Raw genomic sequence first — 19,375 nt, 5'->3', positions numbered from 1 at the left:
TTACTTTGCCGTTTTCACTCTCTACTGTGTGTTTCGAGCTTTTCTGGGTTATTTTTCTCCTTGGATTCATCTGGTTCAGTCTCTCTCCGACGAAGGTCTTTTTTTTCGGCGATATCTGGGTCGTAATCGTTACTTCGAAGCTTCGTCCTGTTTATTTCAGGACTGCGATTCCTTCTTTTGAGCTACTTCTGGGTTCGTCACTCTACGATGAAGATGTTCTTTTCCGGCGAGATCTAGATTTGTTTGGCTACTGGGTTTGCTCTGCGTTTTCAGATCCCTTCTGGTTTGAAACAACTTAATTTTATTCCAATCAATGATGTATGGATTTGTGTTTTCCCCACTCTGCTAATATTAGGAGCTGTTGTGTGTCGTTGTTTTCCCCCTTCTGCCTGCGCTCCTTGAGTGGCTTGTCCATAAACAAAGCCTGAAAAATACAACACCACACAGGGAATAGAAATGCCAAAATAGTGGTATCATGAATATGAAAATATGGATCTGGAAATGGTGTGTTGATGATGATGGTGTTGGTATGATGAATCTATGGGAAAATGAATTGAAAATGGATGAAATTCTTTTAATTACAATTTGTTTTTGTTTTAATTTATGAATGTTTAAATTGTTTTTTAAAATTAAAAATTGTTGTTTTAATGACATGTAAATGACATTTTCCAAACTGGCAATGCCACATAGGCGTTCACTTGTCACCTGTGCGTTTTTGGAGGATAAAATGGGGGGGTAGGACGAAAAATGCAACAAAAATGATAATTGAAAGACAATTTTGTTCTGTTTTAAAAGGGCAAGACCATTTTCATGAGTAGGCCAAAACACGAGGACCAAAAATGTAATTAGGTCTTACATCAATTAAGAGGGATGTATTGGATTGAGATTTTAAAAGACTATTTTGACAAAAAAGTCTTGAATGAAGATTTTAAAAGATTATGTAGGAATATATAACTTTCAAGATTTTAATAAAAGACTTTTAAGATTTCAATGGATTTTAACTCAAAGATTTTTTAAGATTTGAAAGTATTTTATGAGAATTTGTAAGATTTAAAAAGACTCTATCAACTAACCACAAAAATACAAAATTACAAGAGTGGATGACTAAAGATAATAAAAAATCAAAGGTTTACATGATAAAAAATAAAATCATACAATTTTATAATTTTTCAATAACAAAGTGGTTCTAGTTTCATGTCTTCTTAAGTAATATATATTTTTTTTTGAAAGAATTCTTAAGTAATATTTTTTCACATCTAAACTATTCTACCATAAATTATCTTCTTCTTATACATGTTGTTCCGTTTGAACAATAAATTGATAATATTTTTAAGACAATTAAAAACTTCAAATTTGAAATAATTTTTTTTAACAACGATATATATATATATATATATATATATATATATATATATATATATATATATATATCGGTTTTTTTTACTATTATAAGATGAACTACTAATATAATAATAATAATAATAGTTACTTAATAAAATCAAAAGTTATTCTTTAAAAAAAACGTACTGATAATAATATAAACATGTAAGAACAGGAAAATGTATAAACATGTAAGAACATGTAAGGATATAAGCATGATCTTTAAAAAAAATGTAGGAAAAAAAAAAAACGTACTGATAAACATGTAAACGTGATCTTCAGTAAAAAAAAATGAAATTCTGGAAAAAGAAAGGAAAAACAAAAAAATAAAATAAAGGAGGATATCAACAATAACACATGTTGATGAGTGAAGCGGGAGAAACAAGTAAAAAGAGTCTCAAGAAATCTCATGTCTTTGTATGAGATTGTTAGTTTTAAAAAATTTAATTGAAAAGTCTCACAAAATCCATTATACCAAGTACTCCATTGAAATCTATACATTTTTGAATACCAAGAGACAATTTTTAAGTTGTAAAAAATCTTGATTAAATACCACCAGATTTTGTTGGACTCTTTAAAAAATCATTAAAATCCTAATTGAATACCACCAGAATTATTTCTAATCTTTTAAAATCTTGACTGAATACCTAAAGATTTTTCTATAACCAAAAACTCTTTTAAAATCTTTTCAAATCCCAATCCAATACACCCTCCTAAGACTTTTTTTGACGGAGCCAATTATGACTAGTTGTTTTGCGAAAGAATCGATATTAGTATATTATTACTACTCAATTTACATTCCAAAGTGAATTGCAACTTAAGGCCTGTTTGGTTTGGCTTCTGAGAAGCAATTCTAGCCCAAAATCAATTCTCTACAGTGCCAAAAGCAATTCTAGCCAAAAACAACGTGTTTGGTTCAGCTTTTCAGAATTGCTTTTATCCTCCAAAAGCAATTCTCCATGAAGCTACAAATCCTAGCTTTTAGCTTTTCTAAAATCAATTCTCCTTGAACAATGTGTATATGTTTGTATATTTTATTATTACAACATGTTATTTTACTTTATTGCCCTTTATCAATTCTCATTCTTTATCAATTCTCCTTTAGCTATGTCTATTTTAGTAATTATACATTCAAAAGCAATTCTACATAATTGCATCCAAACATAAATCATTTTGTTTAATCAATTATACACAATTGTATCCAAACATAAATCAATTCTCTCAGAATCAATTCTGTCAGAATCAATTCTATCAGAATCAATTCTCTCAGAATCAATTATATTCAAAGCTGAACCAAACGGGCACTAAGATGGACATGAACTTTATGTTTGTGTACATATTTTTATTCTACCCTTTATTATTATTATTATTATAATGAATTGATTAATCCTATAATATGCTTTTAACTTTTTTGTGTGAAATATATCCTCTAAAAAAATGATCTTTTAATCTTTCAACTTAACCATATGCCTTAGAATCAAATTCTGTTCTAAAAATGCAAACATTATTCTATACAGTTGTGTGCTGATGATACTCAATTGAAAAGGACTAAGGATATCATTGTAATGAATGTGTTATAAGAAATTATAAAAACCTAAATTATCCTAGAATTATATGTCTCACTATTTCTGTTGAAATATCTATCCATAATGTCAACTTATAATAGTAAGGGTCAATTACCTATCTAAATGTCAACTTAGAATAGTAAAACAAGTAATTTCATACATGTAACAGTGATAAATTTAGTAGTATAAATACCACATTTTGATTCATGTAAAATAACACTATTTTTGAAAAATCTAAACATATCATTATACTTTCTTCTCTCTTGATTTTCTTAGTTTGATAGATTCTATCACTGTATCTTATCAAAAGTATTATATATTAGAGCAGTAATTTATATCATCTCATTAATTTGTTAATATCATAAAAGAAGTATTGAAATGAGTTTGTATAACATGTTCAGTATTTGAAGTTTTTTATAAAATATTAGTAATTGAACTTGGAAAAAAAATGTTATTTATTTAAAATAAAAAAAAAATAACAGAAGCTAGTCAAAACAAAATCCTCATCTCACTCTCTCTACCTCCTCTTTCACTCTTCTCCAAAAACCACACAAATGGTGTCTCTCAAGCTATCTTCTTTCACTCACCTCTTCTCCTCCCCCTCAACAACAGCAATTTCTCACCGTTCCCCAATCATTCTCCGCCACCGCCGTCACCAACCTTTCACCGCCACCTTCTCCGCCAAAACCACTGCAGCAGAGACCAAAGACCGAGTCGACAACTCGAAGAATCGCGTCCCTGACCGAGTCATCACTCCTAGGTCACAGGACTTCAATGCGTGGTATCTCGATATCATAGCCAATGCCGAATTAGCAGATTACGGTCCGGTTCGCGGTACAATGGTTATTCGTCCCTATGGTTACGCCATTTGGGAAGCCATTCAGGTTCATTCTTTTTCTCTTCACTCGTGTTTATTTTTTCCTTCAATTTTCATTTTGCCATTTATTTATTTATTTATTTAGTTTTGTTTGTGTAGGATTATTTGAATGTCAAGTTCAAGGAGACTGGACATAGTAACATGTATTTTCCACAGGTAAACATTAATTACCAAACTTAATTAATTATATATATATCTGCAATTTGTTTGCATAGGAGGCACCTGTTTTACTTTAATTTTTTTGATTCTAGTGTTATTAAATCAATTATATGGCCTTGTTTGGATAAACAACTTATTTTGCAGCTTATATAGGCATAAACAAAGTCAACTAAGCCATTTCTTTAACACAAGATAAAATAAAGTCAACTATTTTTGTATAACTCATAAGCTATCCTAGTGAATTTAGGGAAATAAGCTGAAAACAGCTTATGAACACGTCATAACTTAAGCTGTTTTCATAAGTTCTCCCAAACAGTGTCGCAAGTGCTTATGCTAGTAAGTGAGCTCAAATAAGTCCGTCCAAACCAGCCCATAGTGTCAGATCAGATATTCCTAGCTTAATTTTTTCGACGTTTATTGTTATATAAATTTAAGGCTGCTTGTAAAAACAGGGCAAGGCTGCGTACAATACACCAAATGGTGGGACCCCTTCCCGGACCCTGCGTATGAGGGAGCTTTAGTGCACCGGGTTACCCTTTTTTTATTGTTATATAAATTTAAGCATTTTACTATGTCTACAATGATTCATGCTTATTTCTAAGTATTAATTCTTCCTTTTTACTTAAGATTATGTTGTTTCTGTTGATCTTATACGATGTTTTATAATTTTGTTGAATCCTTTAAATTTTAAATTTTGCTTGTACTTGGGTTAGTGCGGTCATATTGTATTGCATTGTATGCTTGTCATGTTTTTGTATTTGTGCTTCTAGCTAGCCTGTGCCTATATCTTGTACTGTTTGTAGTGTAAGAATATGAGGGTTGTGTAAAGTGATATCTTGATAATGTGGCATATGATTAACACCATAACATAAAATTTCATTACCCATCATTTGTTTGATGCCTTCTCTCAAATCTGTTCTGCAGTTTATTCCTTACTCCTTTATAGAGAAAGAAGCAAGTCATGTTGAGGGTTTCAGTCCAGAGTTAGCAGTAGTGACAATTGGGGGTGGAAAGGAACTTGAAGAGAAGCTCGTGGTATGCATGCTTTTCAACCTTTTTTTATGACTGTTTTTCTTCACATATTATCGGGTGTTTGAGTATATAAGCTAAATTGAAGAAATTAGTCATCTACAGTATTCGTTGAAAAGCTGTGACCTAAGGTTTTGTCTTTGATTTTTCCATTTTTTGAGGCTGTGGCAGGTCCGACCTACAAGTGAAACCATTGTGAATCACATGTTTACTCAGTGGATCCATAGCTACCGTGATCTTCCTCTCTTGATTAATCAGGTAAACGATGTCCTGGTTTCGTTTGTAAGCAAAAACTTTCTTTCTTCTATGATTTGACAATCTAACCTGTTTTTTCCTGTTGAATGAACGGGCTTCAGTGGGCAAATGTCACAAGATGGGAGATGCGCACTAAACCATTTGTTAGAACTCTTGAATTTCTTTGGCAAGAAGGTCATACTGCTCATGCAACTCCAGAAGAGGCAGAAAATGAGGTCCGCATATTCTCTTCGTCAAGATTATAGTGTATTTACAAGTTTATATGACAGCATAAACTTATTACAAGTATTCTGCTCTGTTGCAGGCTAAACAAATGATTGACATCTATACCAGATTTGCTTTTGAACAAGCTGCCATACCTGTTATTACGGGTCGAAAATCTAAAGTGGAAACATTTGCTGGTGCTTGTAAGACCTACACGATTGAGGCAATGATGGGTGACAAGAAAGCATTGCAAGCAGGAACCAGCCACAACCTTGGCCAAAACTTTTCCCGTGCCTTTGAAACACAGGTCTGATGCTGTTACAGAACACAAAATACTTCATTCCTGTGGAGTATTTTTTTTTTCTTCAGTTTATCTTTTAGAATCATATATGGCTCCTTGAACTTTAAGTAGCAAGCTTGATTTTGCCAGCTATTTCGGTCTCTTTAAATACTTCATTATTATTTTTTTCTTCTGTGAGTTATGGTGACAACCACGACTTCTTATTTGTTACTAGTTACTGTTAAATTTACGCCGTCAACTCAAAGTTTCAGTAATATGAGATTTTTTTTCACCGGTTGCAGCTAATGTAGCATTAAGGAGGCTGTTTTTCTGTAAATAAGAGGAGGTAGGATTAGGAGAGTAAAAATTGTTGCAAATTGCAATTACTCAGTCCACACTTACACAACAATCCTTCCTAAAATAGGAAATCCAACTAGTCCTACTATCACTTGTACAAAAACACTAACTTGAACCAAATTAGTTATAAAATTATACTCCCTCCGTCCCGCAATAGATGACTCATTTGAAAATGTGCAATTTTGACCTAACTTATTTTGACCATATTTTTCTACTAATATACAAAGATAAATAATATCATATAAGATGTCGTTAAATTCGTCTCGATGAGTATTTTCAAAATATCAAATTTTCATAATTTTCTAATATATTATTCAAGATATTTAAGCTCAAAATTATGCATTGGTATGCGTAATAGGGTCAACTGTGTCATGTATTAAGGGACGGAGGGAGTATATTTTTCCAATTTAAATTGAAACTTATGATTTTATACAAAAATTCTTAAACAAGTAAGCTACTGATAAATTCCCTACTTATGATAAATCCAAGCCATATTGATTGTGCCATATCATATAACTCAACTTTTTTACTAAATACCAAGCTATAGAAAGCATGAGTGCTTACTGAAAGACTATAGCAAACCTTTTAGTGGCTGCAGCATCCTGATTCTGTTTTCCCCACTTCTGTTTTTATTCATTTATGTGATATATTATCCATTTTCTTTTATGGGGTCTTCTTTCAACTGTTATTGATTTTTTAAAAGTATTGATTAAATCCTTTCAACGAGGATGCAGCTGCTCAAAATGTATGCTTGTGCAGTTCACAGATGAAAATGGACAAAGGGAATATATTTGGCAGACATCATGGGCGGTTAGTACTCGTTTTGTTGGAGGCATCATCATGGTACATGGAGATGATGCTGGCCTAATGCTTCCTCCAAAGATTGCACCGATACAGGTATGGTTGGATGCTATTGGTGTCAAAATCATGTGTAGATATCTTTGTTAGGTTAAATGTAGCACTTTAGAGGTTGTAATACTTTGCACCTTGATCAGACAAGTAATGTAAGATTTGCTACACAAGAATATGGGACAGAGTGTTGGGCGGTAAACAACCAATTCGAGCATAAAATAAGCGTAGAGGAGATGAGGATGTTGCGTTGTATGTGTGGTAAGACTAGCAAGATAGGATTAGAAATGACAACATTAGAGAGAGACTTGGGGTAGCGCCTCTTGTAGAAAAGACGGTGAAAACCCGGCTTAGGTGGTTTGGGCATGTAGAGAGGACCTATAGTTTATGTAGCAAGGAGAGTAGATAAGACGGAGGATAGTCAAATCACTAGAGGAAGAGACCTAGAAAAACTACAAGAGAAATTATTAAGAAAGATCTAGAGATTAATGAGTTGAATAGAGATATAATATATGATGGAACATTGAGGTGTCATTTGATCCATGTAGCCGACCACCACTTAGTGGTATAAGGCTTGGTTGTTGTTGTAATGTAAAGTTTGCTACTTTTGCTGAATGATTTCATACATAACATCCAATAGGACTCACCTCAATTCAAAATCTGATCTCAATATTGTGATATATACTGTCTGATATCTACACAGTGAAAGCTGTCTCTTTTGGATAGTCTTTTTAAGTGTCATGTTTTTAGTCCTCAATTCATTTTCTTCCATGAAATCATTTTGCATGTAACTTCTAATTTATAAGTATTTATTTATTTATACATGTGACTTGATTCTTAGTGTAATATCTCACTGGATGTATTCATGCATCGGATAACTGAACTTCAGTTAGAGTATATTCGGATGGAGGAGATTGAGAAGATGAAGGCATTTTTTTGAATTCTAAATTTAGAGAATTATTAATCTTTACCAAATTATAAGGAATGCTATGATACTTTTTCATTTCATTCCTTTCATTTTATAAGATTCTCATTTGAAGGGAATGCTTACTTTAAATGAAACAAAATCTCTTTTTTCCACTCCAAACTTCTACATCCAAATATAGGATAGTTTACATGCTCTTCTTATTGTAATTTATTATAAAATAAAAAATTCTTCCATTTTTGACAAGTTCATGCTGTGCATTGCCTGGTTTAGGTGGTAATTGTACCAATTTGGAAGAAGGATGATGAAAAAATGGAAGTTCTTAGTGCAGCATTGTCTGTAAAAGAAGCTCTTCAAAGCTCTGGCGTTAAAGTAAAACTTGATGACTCAGATCAAAGAACCCCTGGATGGAAATTCAATTTCTGGGAAATGAAGGTTCGGATTTAAACTTGGATAGATTTCATTTTTGGGACCAAATTGTACACATTGATTCTGTTTATGCTGCTGGATGCTTCCATATTTGACTATCTGAATATATTTACATTATTTTTTTCTTCCAATTTCAGGGAGTTCCTCTTAGAATTGAAATTGGTCCCCGGGACGTGTCTAGTGGAAGTGTGGTGATATCCAGGAGAGATATTCCTGGGAAGCAAGGGAAAGTGTTTGGAATCTCTATGGAGCCTTCAATTTTGGAGGTGTATGTTAAAGACAAGTTGGACGAGATACAGTCTTCTCTTTTGGAGAGGGCAATTGCATTTCGAGATAGGTTAGTTCCTTTTGTGATACTTTTTACTTGTGATAGACATTTGGATCTAACTGTTGGTTCTGGACCTAATTTTTTTTATTAATTTTTGTAGTGAATATAACTCCTGAATGATATATTCTAGTCTTCTAGAGTTTAGCCTAGTTAAATACTTTTCAGAAGGCTGTATACTCACTGTTCTGACCAAACCAAGTCCACTCTATGTAATACACTAAATGTGACCGAGAACTGTCTCTAATGCTTTAGTGGTGATAAAAATAATTCCAATCTCTATTAGAAAGGAAATCAATTGGAATGAGTTCCTTGTGGTCATCATGTTGTGCACTTCCCATCGCACACATGTTCATGCCATCCCCAGCAAACAGGCAAATTGACATGCACTGATGCACGTTATTTTGTTTTTGCAGTAATATTGTAGATGTGAGCACATACGAAGATCTTAAATCTGCAATATCACAAGGCAAATGGGCAAGGGGCCCTTGGTCTGCTAGGTTGTGTTTCCAAATCTATCCTTTATTTTTATATAAATATGTTATACGGATTACAAATAACTAACATAACCAGAAAGACCATGGTTAACAACTCTAATGACAAGCTTTGCAATGTCGCAGCGATGAAGATGAGTTAAAAGTGAAAGAGGAAACTGGAGCAACTATCAGGTGTTTTCCATTTGAACAGCCACAAGGGATTAAAAGATGTTTGATGACAGGAGATCCTGCTGAAGAAGTGGCTATTTTTGCCAAATCTTACTAACTCTGCAAGTTTGTTTATTTTTTTGTAACTTTCTAATAATATGATTTATGGGTGGGTATTTGTACTTTTTTTGTTGCATTCGTGCTATTCTGAGAAATTAATTTCTTGTTACCACTTAGGCAAAAGTTGTATAAGGGTGATATATTTATTCTGTGTAACTTCTATTCTTTATCTGCTGTCATTGTGTAAAAAGATTATTGAGAGTTTGATGTTGTCACCGTAATTTATATGTGCATTATTTTATCTTATTTAGCAGTATTGCTTGAACCCTTAGAGCAAAGGGACGAAAGTATCACCAATTTGTTTTGATACAAATTTAACTATATTTAGTAAATATTTCTTCATGCTGTAGACTACGGATATTAAATTTTAATGACACTGCACGCGTAAATATGAGCCTGTTAGTTAGCTAAGAAAATATGAGAAAACACCCTCTTATCATTATTATAAGTAAAAAACAATTTTATTTTTGTACCAAAAAAAAAAAAAAACAATTTTATTTTTGTCAAAGCAACATCAATGTAGGTCTTTATCTCATTGGTGAGGATAAAGAAGACCGTGAAATTTTACTTCTTCTTCATGTTATTTTTATTTTAAATAATTTTAAGTATGTGATGAAACTTAGGTATATTTGTCCCGTGAGTTTAGCTCAATTTGTAAGGACAATGCATAATATATGCAAGGTCCGGGGTTCGAATCTCAGCCACTCAGCCAACAAAAAAAAACTTAAGTATATTTTCTTAGATATTTTTATTTGATTCTTAACTATTTTTGTTATAACAAGCTTTAAAAAGTTATAAATTTGAGGATTTCATAGTTAATTAGTCAAGAACCATAAAAAAAAAAATCCAAAAGAGCTTAGTTGTATTTATATTTAGCTACTATGTCTTTTAAAATAAAAAATTGCTCCTATAGTTTTTTAAAACGTCATATAGCCATTAATTCGGTTATTTTTTTTAATTTTCGAATGGCCTATGTTGGAATCGAACGTTCAACCTCTTTATTACTTTATTCCTTAACTCAATCACTACATCAATCAAATCAAATATTTTTTTGTCAAACAACTTAGTAGTTAGAATTTTATCGTGAAAATATATGATTCAAACCTTAAAGTCTGTATATTATAATATATTGTCTTTATCAATTGAGCTATACGCATAGCCATCAACTCAAAAATATATTTTTATTGAAAACTCGATATTCAATCTCAATGACCGACCAATCCGATGGTTCAATCCCAACGTACGGTTGTAAACCCCATTTATCATAACTCGCCCATATATCTCTATTCAATCATTATTGTCAATTAATTAGTAATGAACATTAGTTAGCAACTTAACATGACATTTGTAGCCAATAAAAAATCTTAAGAATATAGCGAAAATAATTAAGCTAATTATTTAAAATTGTTAAGAAAGTTGGGTAAATTTGTTGACGGATAAGAAAAGGCCAACAAGGCAATCTAGAACACGCGATTCTGGTAGTAAAATTGAAGTGTGGTGTTAGTAAGTGAATAATAGTGATGAAGAGATGCGTTCATTGATGGTACATTTATATGGAAGAAGAAGAAGAAGCATGATATTGACATCCCCATACAACAACATTACCAATTCACTATCACTCATTCATAACCACAATTATTATTATTTCTCTACTAATCACAAACCTCCCTTTCTTCAATTCTTCTCCGTAACTAATTTCTCTCTTACTAATTACCTCTAATTAAATCAATTCAGTTAGTTTTAATATTTACTAGTTTCGTTTCAGGGTATTCTTCTCAGGCCTACAATTCGATCATTTTCTACCACAATCACTTCTTCATCTAAAACCATGTCCAATTTCGATTCCGACTCAGTCACTTACCTCAAACAACAAGAAGCTGTTGAGATTGATGAAACTCTCATGGGTCCTCTTGGCTTCAGCGTCGACCAACTCATGGTTTGTTGATTCATCTTCATCACATTTCCAACCTTTCCTCATTTTTATCTTACTTTTTCTTAACTCTTTCCATTTTCAATTTCAGGAATTGGCTGGTTTGAGCGTCGCTACTTCCATATATGAGGTACTTTTTTTCTAGAAAAACATAAAATTTAATTGCCAAATACTTCCGTGATACGTGTCAGTGTCACACACCGATACTTTGTTTGTTAGTTTTGGAGTATCGGGCTTTTTAGAGATGGATATGTTATAAGTTGTTTCCACACTTTCACAATTGCTTATATGTAGATAAATTCAAATGAGACTATCCAAATAGGCCGTTAATATAATTCAATCATGAAAGTTTCTTGAATGGTTTTTCTTTTACAGGTTTACAAACCAGGCGAGTATAGTCGTGTTCTTACTATATGTGGTCCTGGTAACAATGGTGGTGATGGTCTGGTGGCTGCCCGTCACCTGCATCACTTTGGTTATAAGCCTTTGGTCTGTTACCCAAAGCGTACCCCCAAGCCTCTATATACTGGGTTAGTTACTCAGGTACTGTGACAACATTTACAATCATTCCTATATCACCTTGCCATTTTTTTCTTTCTTTTCTTTTAATGAGTAGCTGGAACTCTTATATGAGATAATTGATATTATACGTAGCTTGAAGCATTGTCGATCCCTTTCTTGTCGGTGGAAGATCTACCATCAGATTTCTCCAAGGACTTTGACATTCTAGTAGATGCCATGTTTGGATTCTCATTTCATGGTACTTTTATATTTATGCATAATTGTTTGTGATCCTTGTATATCTATTTCATTCTCGCCAATGTTATGAATCCTGGTTACAATTATGAACATAGTTTGAAACATTCTCACCAAATCCAAATCCATTTTTATACTTTGGAGTTTGGACTCATTTCACAAAGTTATTTAAATCAAACATGTTTTGTCTGTTATCAACACAGGCTCTGAATTCTGAATCATTTTCTAAGCTTTTGAACAAATAATTTCATTTGACATTATTTGAATTTGTTGTTTTCTAATTGTCCAGGTTCTCCAAGGCCTCCCTTTGATGATTTGATCCAAAGATTTATTTCTTTACGTAATAATCATAATCAAATTGGCCAAAAAAGACTGGTTATAGTCTCTGTAGATATTCCTTCTGGGTGGCATGTTGAAGAGGGAGATGTTGATGGCACAGGAATTAAACCTGATATGTTGGTACGTATCCAGGGCATATATCTGTTTCATTATTTGTTTATTTAAACATTGGAATTTAGATATAATATCCTAAGATATTTCGTTCAACTATAAATTGTGTTTCTAATGAGAGACAGACCCACTGATATACCGAATTTTTTAGATCTCTTTGACCGCGCCAAAATTCTGTGCAAAGAAGTTTGGCGGCCCTCACCACTTTTTAGGAGGTAGATTTGTCCCACCTGCTATTGCTGAAAAGTATAAGCTTATACTTCCACCATATCCTGGAACATCCATGTGTGTCCGAATTGGAAAGCCTCCTCAAATCGATATTTCAGCTCTACGAGAGAACTATATCTCTCCAGAATTTCTTGAAGACCAGGTGGAGGCAGACCCCATTAATCAGGTAATGTTCATGTAAAACATACTCTGTTACATAGTTGTTGTTGCCCTTCCTCTTCCCTGTTGGTAGTTAATGACTTGAGTATGATCTAGTTCAATTTCTCATTTCAAGTATTTTTGAGTGCTATGGTTTTAATCAGGTAATGTTCATGTAAAACATACTCTGTTACATAGTTGTTGTTGCCCTTCCTCTTCCCTGTTGGTAGATAATGACTTGAATATGATCTAGTTCAATTTCTCATTTCAAGTATTTTTGAGTACTATGGTTTTAACGGCTATGACTACTTGTCAATCTAAATCTGTTGTATTTATTACCCGCAGTTCGGTAAATGGTTTGATGATGCGTTGGCTGCGAGTTTGAAGGAACCAAATGCTATGGCCTTGTCAACTGTAGGAAAGGATGGAAAACCGTAAGATCAGCCTCTGTTATTTTGTTAAATACCTTTTGTCTTCAAGATCACTAGGCTCTTGTATAGTGATAGATCACTATTGGTGTATTTTAGGAGAATAAGAGCCAGACCTAGTCTAGTAGACCTGATTAGTTATTTTATAATTGGTTGCAAGATAGTTATGTTTTTGCTGTGGCAGTTATCTGTGTAGTTATAAACTTATAGATATAGTCATGTAAAGAAATTATAGGGGTTGTTTATTCTTACAGTTTGTGTAGTCTTTGAACGAGGAAACCATAGTAGTTAATAGCGGCGCTATAGCGGCCAATAGCGGCCGCGCGGTGCGGTGCGGTCCAAGACCGCTATGCAATAAGCCATGGCGTAGCGTTATGAGATAGCGGCGCAATAGCGGCCGCAACACTGCATAGCGGTTTTGCACTCTTGCACCGCTATTTCATTTTACGTGAAAATACAAGATTCTCCTTGGTTTTAAATAAAAAACAAGGGTATTTTTGTCATTTTCATCAAACCCTAATTAATAACTTCAGTTTCTCTCTTCCTTCTTTCATTCTTTACGGCGCCTTTCAGATCTGTACGCATCTACTCTCTCAAAAAACTTCCTCTCTTCATTAAATCTTCTCTCAAAAGCATCAGATCTGTACCCTAAAAAGCATCCTCTGTTTTGTTCATCCTCTATTCTGCTCTCTGTTTCCTTATTTTTGTTGTTTTTGTGGACAACATAGTCATGGCAGCTTCCGCTTCTGGAGTTCAATCAAACTCTGTGTCTGTTGACTCATGTGCTCAAAGACATAAGTGGACCGGTGATAATATCGACATTGTTTGGCAATTTAATCACTGGAAGGATCCCAGCTTCTGGTGTTCAATCAATCCTAAATACTTTTATAGCAAACCAGAAATTGAGACAGATCCCAAATTGCTGAGAGGTTTGCATAAATGCATTGAGACACTTTGTGAATGTAATGAAGTGGCAGACTTGGTTACAACTCAGAAGTTACAAGTGATATATGTTTGTTTATAATTTATAGTATTATTTATTTTTTTTTGAGAGAAGTTTATAGTATTATTTATATAATTTGTCCAAAAGGTTATATGAAATAGCGGTCATAGCGCTAGGCGCTATCCCGCTATAGCATTTTTGGGGTCGGCCGCTACGCGCCGCTATCCGCTATTAACTACTATGGAGGAAACTCCTTGTAGGGGGGAACCTTGTGATCTGGTTTGTTATTGTAGTAAGAGCTTAACTCTGATTTGTACCAGAATATTTTAAAAGCCATATTTTCCTAATTGTGTGTCTGCGCTATTGGTTATGTAAGTTAGTTGTACCCAGTCTAGCAAGGTCTGATTATTTGTTTTTATTAGTTGTATGATGGGCATGTATTTGGTGCGGTAGTTATTTGAGTGATTATGGAAGCTACCTGTGTAATTAAATATATGCATTTAGAGAAATTGTGGGGGTGTCTCTTCTTACGGTTTGTGCTGTGTTTGAACAATGAAGGCTGATGTTAGGGGTAAACCCTGTGTGCTGGTGTATTATTGTAATGAGAACTATGATCAGTTGTTATATTTTCCTAATTATGTGATTGAATTCGAGTTTATATAAAATGAATTTCTATCCCACCATAATATGTGTAATATTGGACCATTTCCAAATTAATGTACTTCAACTGGCTGCAGCTCATCACGGATCGTATTGCTAAAAGGCTTTGACAAGGATGGATTTGTGTGGTCAGTAATAATCTTCTATTTAATGTTAGAATTTCTTTGGCAATATTATTAGGAAAATTGTTATTTGTGTTCACCTACTGTAATTGTTTTGTACAGGTTCACAAACTATGAAAGTCAAAAGGGACGTGCGTTATCTGAAAATCCACATGCATCAATTCTTTTTTATTGGGATGGTTTAAACCGACAGGTGACTATTGATTTCATTCTAGCTTGCCATATCTTCAGATTGATTTGTTTGTAAATAGATCAGTTGGCATTAATTTTTCATGCAAAGGAGTATTGTGTCTTCTCCAGGGAAGCTAATGGTCACAGCATGCCATAATGTACTTTCCTAGGATATAAATCGAGGATAAGAAAAATATTTAACAGTTATAACTTCTGAAGAGAATGTTCAAGATTGTGGAGATTAAAATTCTCTCAGATGATGTAACTTGGGATTTGGAATATCTATTATCAACCTCATATGTGCAGCTTGCTGCATCCATTAAAATATCAAGTACCATGAGATATGTCCAGCCAAACAAGTGATACAAGAATGCTCTCTGTTAGTGGTTAGTTAGAAATGAGGTTGTAAATAGGAGAATAGAATTGAGGTAGGGCGGCTGTCAAATTTGAGAATTAGGGTGGGAGGCTACTGGTTCCTTGAATTACCTAGGTGTGTGGTATTTTATCAGTTTTATTCGTTGCAAAGAGAAATAGAGCCTATTCTTCTCATTTTTCTGTTGCATTCTTTTTCTTTCTCTTGTATTCTGGTTCCAGTCCTAATACATAGAAAGACATATTCTGGTATTGTGGGAACTGATTTTTTTATTAAAAAAGAAGTTTCGGTGCTTACTTACATGACCTTTAACTTAATCCATGGGGAACCTTATCACCTCTATTAAAAATATTAAGATTGGCCTTTTGGGCATTTTTCTAAGATTCGGTTGGGGTCCTGAAGGTCTTGATTTGGTAACGACATGTATTGATTTGCTTTTCATTTTTTTGAAGTCCGAATACATAAAATTGTTTTTTTATATTAAATAAATATTGTTCAGACAATTGAAAATATTAGTAATGAAATTATTGTGCAATTTTTATTTAATCTGTGGTGAGGGTTAAGTGAAAATATATAACTGGTGTCTTCTTATTTTTGTAATACTCTTCTATGCAACGAAATAATAAACCCGGTTGACCTTAATCCTTATGTAGTATCTTTTATTTCAGCTACTTACTAATCACATTTGATAACTCATACTACAGAAAACTTTCAATTTCTTAAAGTGGAATAGAGCTTGGAACACACTCTCTAACACACATTCCATACCCAATAGAAGAAAGTGTGTGTTAGAGAGTGCGTTTAACCACGAGAGTGTGTTGCTAGCACTTCTCTTTAAAGTGATGTTTTTACTTAACTGTTTTCAGCTAGATGACCTATATCTTAGGACAACTGGCAAAAGAACTTAACCAAGATGAAATCAAGTGCATGTCTGCTGTAGAAATTGATTATTTTATGTGTTCTTGATCTTTTGCATTTGCTGACTTGTTTTATTGGTAATGAAATTATAAAGAAACACAAATTTATATCTCTTTCCATCCATATTATTATTATTTGCAACTTCTCTGAAAATGTACTTAGAAAAAGTAAATCAAAATGCATTAGTATTACTTCCTAAAAAGGTTTTGTGCAAAATATTTAGTTGATTTTTATCCAAAAAAAATATTTAGTTGATTCTTATTGTGACCTCACAAAGCTGGCTAATGTAACATGAAACATTCGACTTAATATTGCAAACTTTATGTCACTTTGCTTTTCAGAGGCTTTTTTCATAACTTGTTGATAATCACAATACTTAAGAGCAGTATCCAGCAATTTAGTGTTGATTCACATTTTATTGCTTTTTTTTTCTAGGTACGTGTGGAGGGGTATGTTCAGAAAGTTTCTGATGAGGAATCAGAACAGTATTTCCATAGCCGTCCTAGAGGTAGTCAGATTGGAGCAATAGTCAGCAAGCAGGTCTACTTCATTCTAACTAATCTCGTTGTTATTTATAGAAATTAATGTAAACTTATATTTTCAATTTCTTGATCATTAGAGTTCTGTAGTGCCTGGTAGGCATGTTCTTCACGAGCAGTACAAAGAGCTGGAACAAAAATATGCTGATGGGTAAGTTATTTGATCAAATCATTTTGACTCGATAATTGAAAATTTTCTTCTTCTGTTACTCCCCTTGGCCTGGACTTCGGACATCTGATTAGCTCTTGTTGCATTTGGCCAATAATCTCATTCTACCTTTTGTTAAATCAAGGAAAGCTAGAAATAATCCATATATTTTCTGCTTGCAGAAGTGTGATCCCTAAACCTAAAAACTGGGGAGGATACAGGCTAACACCAAATCTTTTTGAATTTTGGCAAGGACAGAAATCTCGCTTGCATGACAGGTGGTTGCTCCCCCGTTTATGATAGCTTGTTTGTTTTTCGAATATTCTGTTTTAACATGTATGAAGCCAAACTGTGTGTGTATGACAACTTACAGGTCAGCATAGATTCATTTTTCGCTACACAGTTAAGGTTCATGACTTGTGTGTCATGCCAGCAAAGTTGATCTATATATGATTATGATAACATTATACATATATGAATATGACAATTTTTACTTTAAAAGGCTTGTTATTTATTATTTTCCCCGCATATTCAGTTAATTAAACAAGTAGAAGGGGGTTATACCAAAAAAGTTCCCTGTCAGACTTTTGCTACATCTTTCTTGCCCCATTAGTCTTTCTTAATGTTGCGCCTTACCTCATGATTATTTAAAACTTTTTTTGGACATACTAATGAAGTATTCAAGATTTCCTTTCCTTAGAACATTTGAAATCCTAGTTAATGGAAAGGAGTAACCTTTTGTTGTTTACCCGTGTGAGGTAAATTTTCCTTGAAAATTTCTGATTGATATTATATGCATGTCTAATTGACAGGTTGCAATACGTTCCCCATGAGATAGATGGAAAAAAGCTATGGAAGGTTGAGCGGTTGGCTCCCTGATAATTCAGTGTGATGAGTTTACCCCACCGGAAACACGTCAAAATTGTATATTTGTTATTTAAATGAAAAAACAAATCAATAATGCTGAAAGAAGATTGAGATTGCAGTTCCATTGGAATAATGCAACGCATTGTACGTATACAAATCTGAAATAAATCATTCAATTGATATTATCATATGATCATGATATGCTTCAATTATTAGTTGACCTGATTCTGCTTAGAAATGGTGAGTATGCGGCGTATAACATAAAGTGTCACACTGTCATGTGCTCAATGCTATTGCATTTGCTCTTAAATACATGTCGTAATTTTACAGTGTATACTATTCACATTATTTGTTTTGATCATATTTTTTAACTAATACATAAATACAAATGTTAGCATGCAAGTTTTTGTTCGATTTGTCTCAATGAATATTTTTAAAATATCAAAAATTTTATAACTTTTTATCATAGATAATTAAAGATATTAATGGTCGAAGACTCGAAGTTGTGTATTGACATGTGTAAAGGGTTGACTGCGACGTGTATTTAGAAACGGATGGTGTAATTATTCTATACGGTAACTGGTATGTTCAGTTGTTACACCTTCATCATGCATCCATCGTAATTGGTATCTACCTAACGTCTCTTAGCCACTTGCTATCCCCGGATATTCTGGATTAGATTGGGTTGTGCCTTTTTCTGCTTATCCTCTATACTGTATGCTATATTATTATTCTACTGTTATTGTTGGTTGTTATGTATATGGATCCTAAGATGATCAGGCATGAGCTATTTGCTAGGGTTCTTTGACTTATCCTCTATACTGTAAATTTGCTGGCTGCACTTAGCCTCTATCCTATCTATCATTTATATTCAGCGAACAACAAAAATAGTTCCTGTTGAATGTGTGAGTGCAATGCTTGTTGTTTTGAATGCATACATCAAAACTGATGTTAAGCGTGTAGAAAGCAGCTCTTTGCTTGTATGTCTATGTTGATTTGGTTAAGGAAATGGATTGTGCTCAACCATGAATTTACAACCAATGAATTTCCTAAATTTTCAGGTTTCATCTCCTTTTGACTAATGTTGAGGCTAATTTGATTTATTTCAAGCTAAAGTTCCTTAAATCGGTTATAAAGTTTTCAAACCAAAAACTAAAGTGACCTATTGATGATATCACCTTTTATAAAATAAAAAAAAACTCCAATGAGTGGAGTAACATACATTCAAGACGTTGTTGTTACATGTCGTGTTTGAGAGCATGAAGTTGAGATGGGACAGAATTTAAATCAAGAGTTGAGATTTTCT

The 19,375-nt window shown here is 33.3% G+C and overlaps 2 protein-coding genes across 2 annotated transcripts; both read left to right on the top strand.

Annotated features, from left to right (window-relative positions):
- The first annotated feature begins 3,436 nt into the window (after window positions 1-3,436).
- Window positions 3,437-9,619, top strand: OVA6 (Class II aaRS and biotin synthetases superfamily protein). Its single transcript, XM_085755981.1, has 11 exons — window positions 3,437-3,829; window positions 3,922-3,978; window positions 4,906-5,016; window positions 5,182-5,268; window positions 5,367-5,480; window positions 5,570-5,776; window positions 6,866-7,003; window positions 8,154-8,315; window positions 8,447-8,646; window positions 9,051-9,134; window positions 9,255-9,619. Exons 1-11 carry the CDS (start codon window positions 3,500-3,502, stop codon window positions 9,394-9,396), a joined length of 1,632 nt encoding a protein of 543 aa, XP_085612107.1. The 5' UTR covers window positions 3,437-3,499; the 3' UTR covers window positions 9,397-9,619.
- Window positions 9,620-10,865: 1,246 nt separating this feature from the next.
- Window positions 10,866-18,265, top strand: LOC146942013 (pyridoxin (pyrodoxamine) 5'-phosphate oxidase). Its single transcript, XM_085755980.1, has 14 exons — window positions 10,866-11,085; window positions 11,164-11,334; window positions 11,420-11,458; window positions 11,704-11,871; window positions 11,983-12,088; window positions 12,374-12,543; window positions 12,686-12,928; window positions 13,246-13,334; window positions 15,009-15,059; window positions 15,156-15,246; window positions 16,951-17,055; window positions 17,135-17,205; window positions 17,385-17,480; window positions 18,015-18,265. The coding sequence occupies exons 1-14, from the start codon at window positions 10,927-10,929 to the stop codon at window positions 18,079-18,081; spliced, it is 1,626 nt and encodes a 541-aa protein (XP_085612106.1). The 5' UTR covers window positions 10,866-10,926; the 3' UTR covers window positions 18,082-18,265.
- Window positions 18,266-19,375: the final 1,110 nt, after the last annotated feature.

The sequence above is a fragment of the Medicago sativa genome, chromosome 3 (genome assembly GCF_051527215.1).
Source record: "Medicago sativa cultivar Bolivia chromosome 3, Bolivia_mono, whole genome shotgun sequence".
In the NCBI taxonomy this organism is placed as follows: domain Eukaryota; kingdom Viridiplantae; phylum Streptophyta; class Magnoliopsida; order Fabales; family Fabaceae; genus Medicago; species Medicago sativa.
The sequence above is the reverse complement of the archived record's forward strand: the minus strand, read 5'-3'. Positions and strand labels throughout refer to the sequence as shown.

Excerpts from the sequence above, each read along its gene's own strand:
- LOC146942013 (XM_085755980.1), top strand. The coding sequence starts at position 10,927 with ATGCGTTCATTGATGGTACATTTATATGGAAGAAGAAGAAGAAGCATG. Across the intron at positions 11,872-11,982 it reads ATACTGGGTTAGTTACTCAG|CTTGAAGCATTGTCGATCCC; the intron begins GTACTGTGACAA and ends TATTATACGTAG. Across the intron at positions 12,089-12,373 it reads GTTTGGATTCTCATTTCATG|GTTCTCCAAGGCCTCCCTTT; the intron begins GTACTTTTATAT and ends CTAATTGTCCAG.
- OVA6 (XM_085755981.1), top strand. The coding sequence starts at position 3,500 with ATGGTGTCTCTCAAGCTATCTTCTTTCACTCACCTCTTCTCCTCCCCC. Across the intron at positions 3,830-3,921 it reads CCATTTGGGAAGCCATTCAG|GATTATTTGAATGTCAAGTT; the intron begins GTTCATTCTTTT and ends TTGTTTGTGTAG. Across the intron at positions 8,316-8,446 it reads TCAATTTCTGGGAAATGAAG|GGAGTTCCTCTTAGAATTGA; the intron begins GTTCGGATTTAA and ends TTCCAATTTCAG.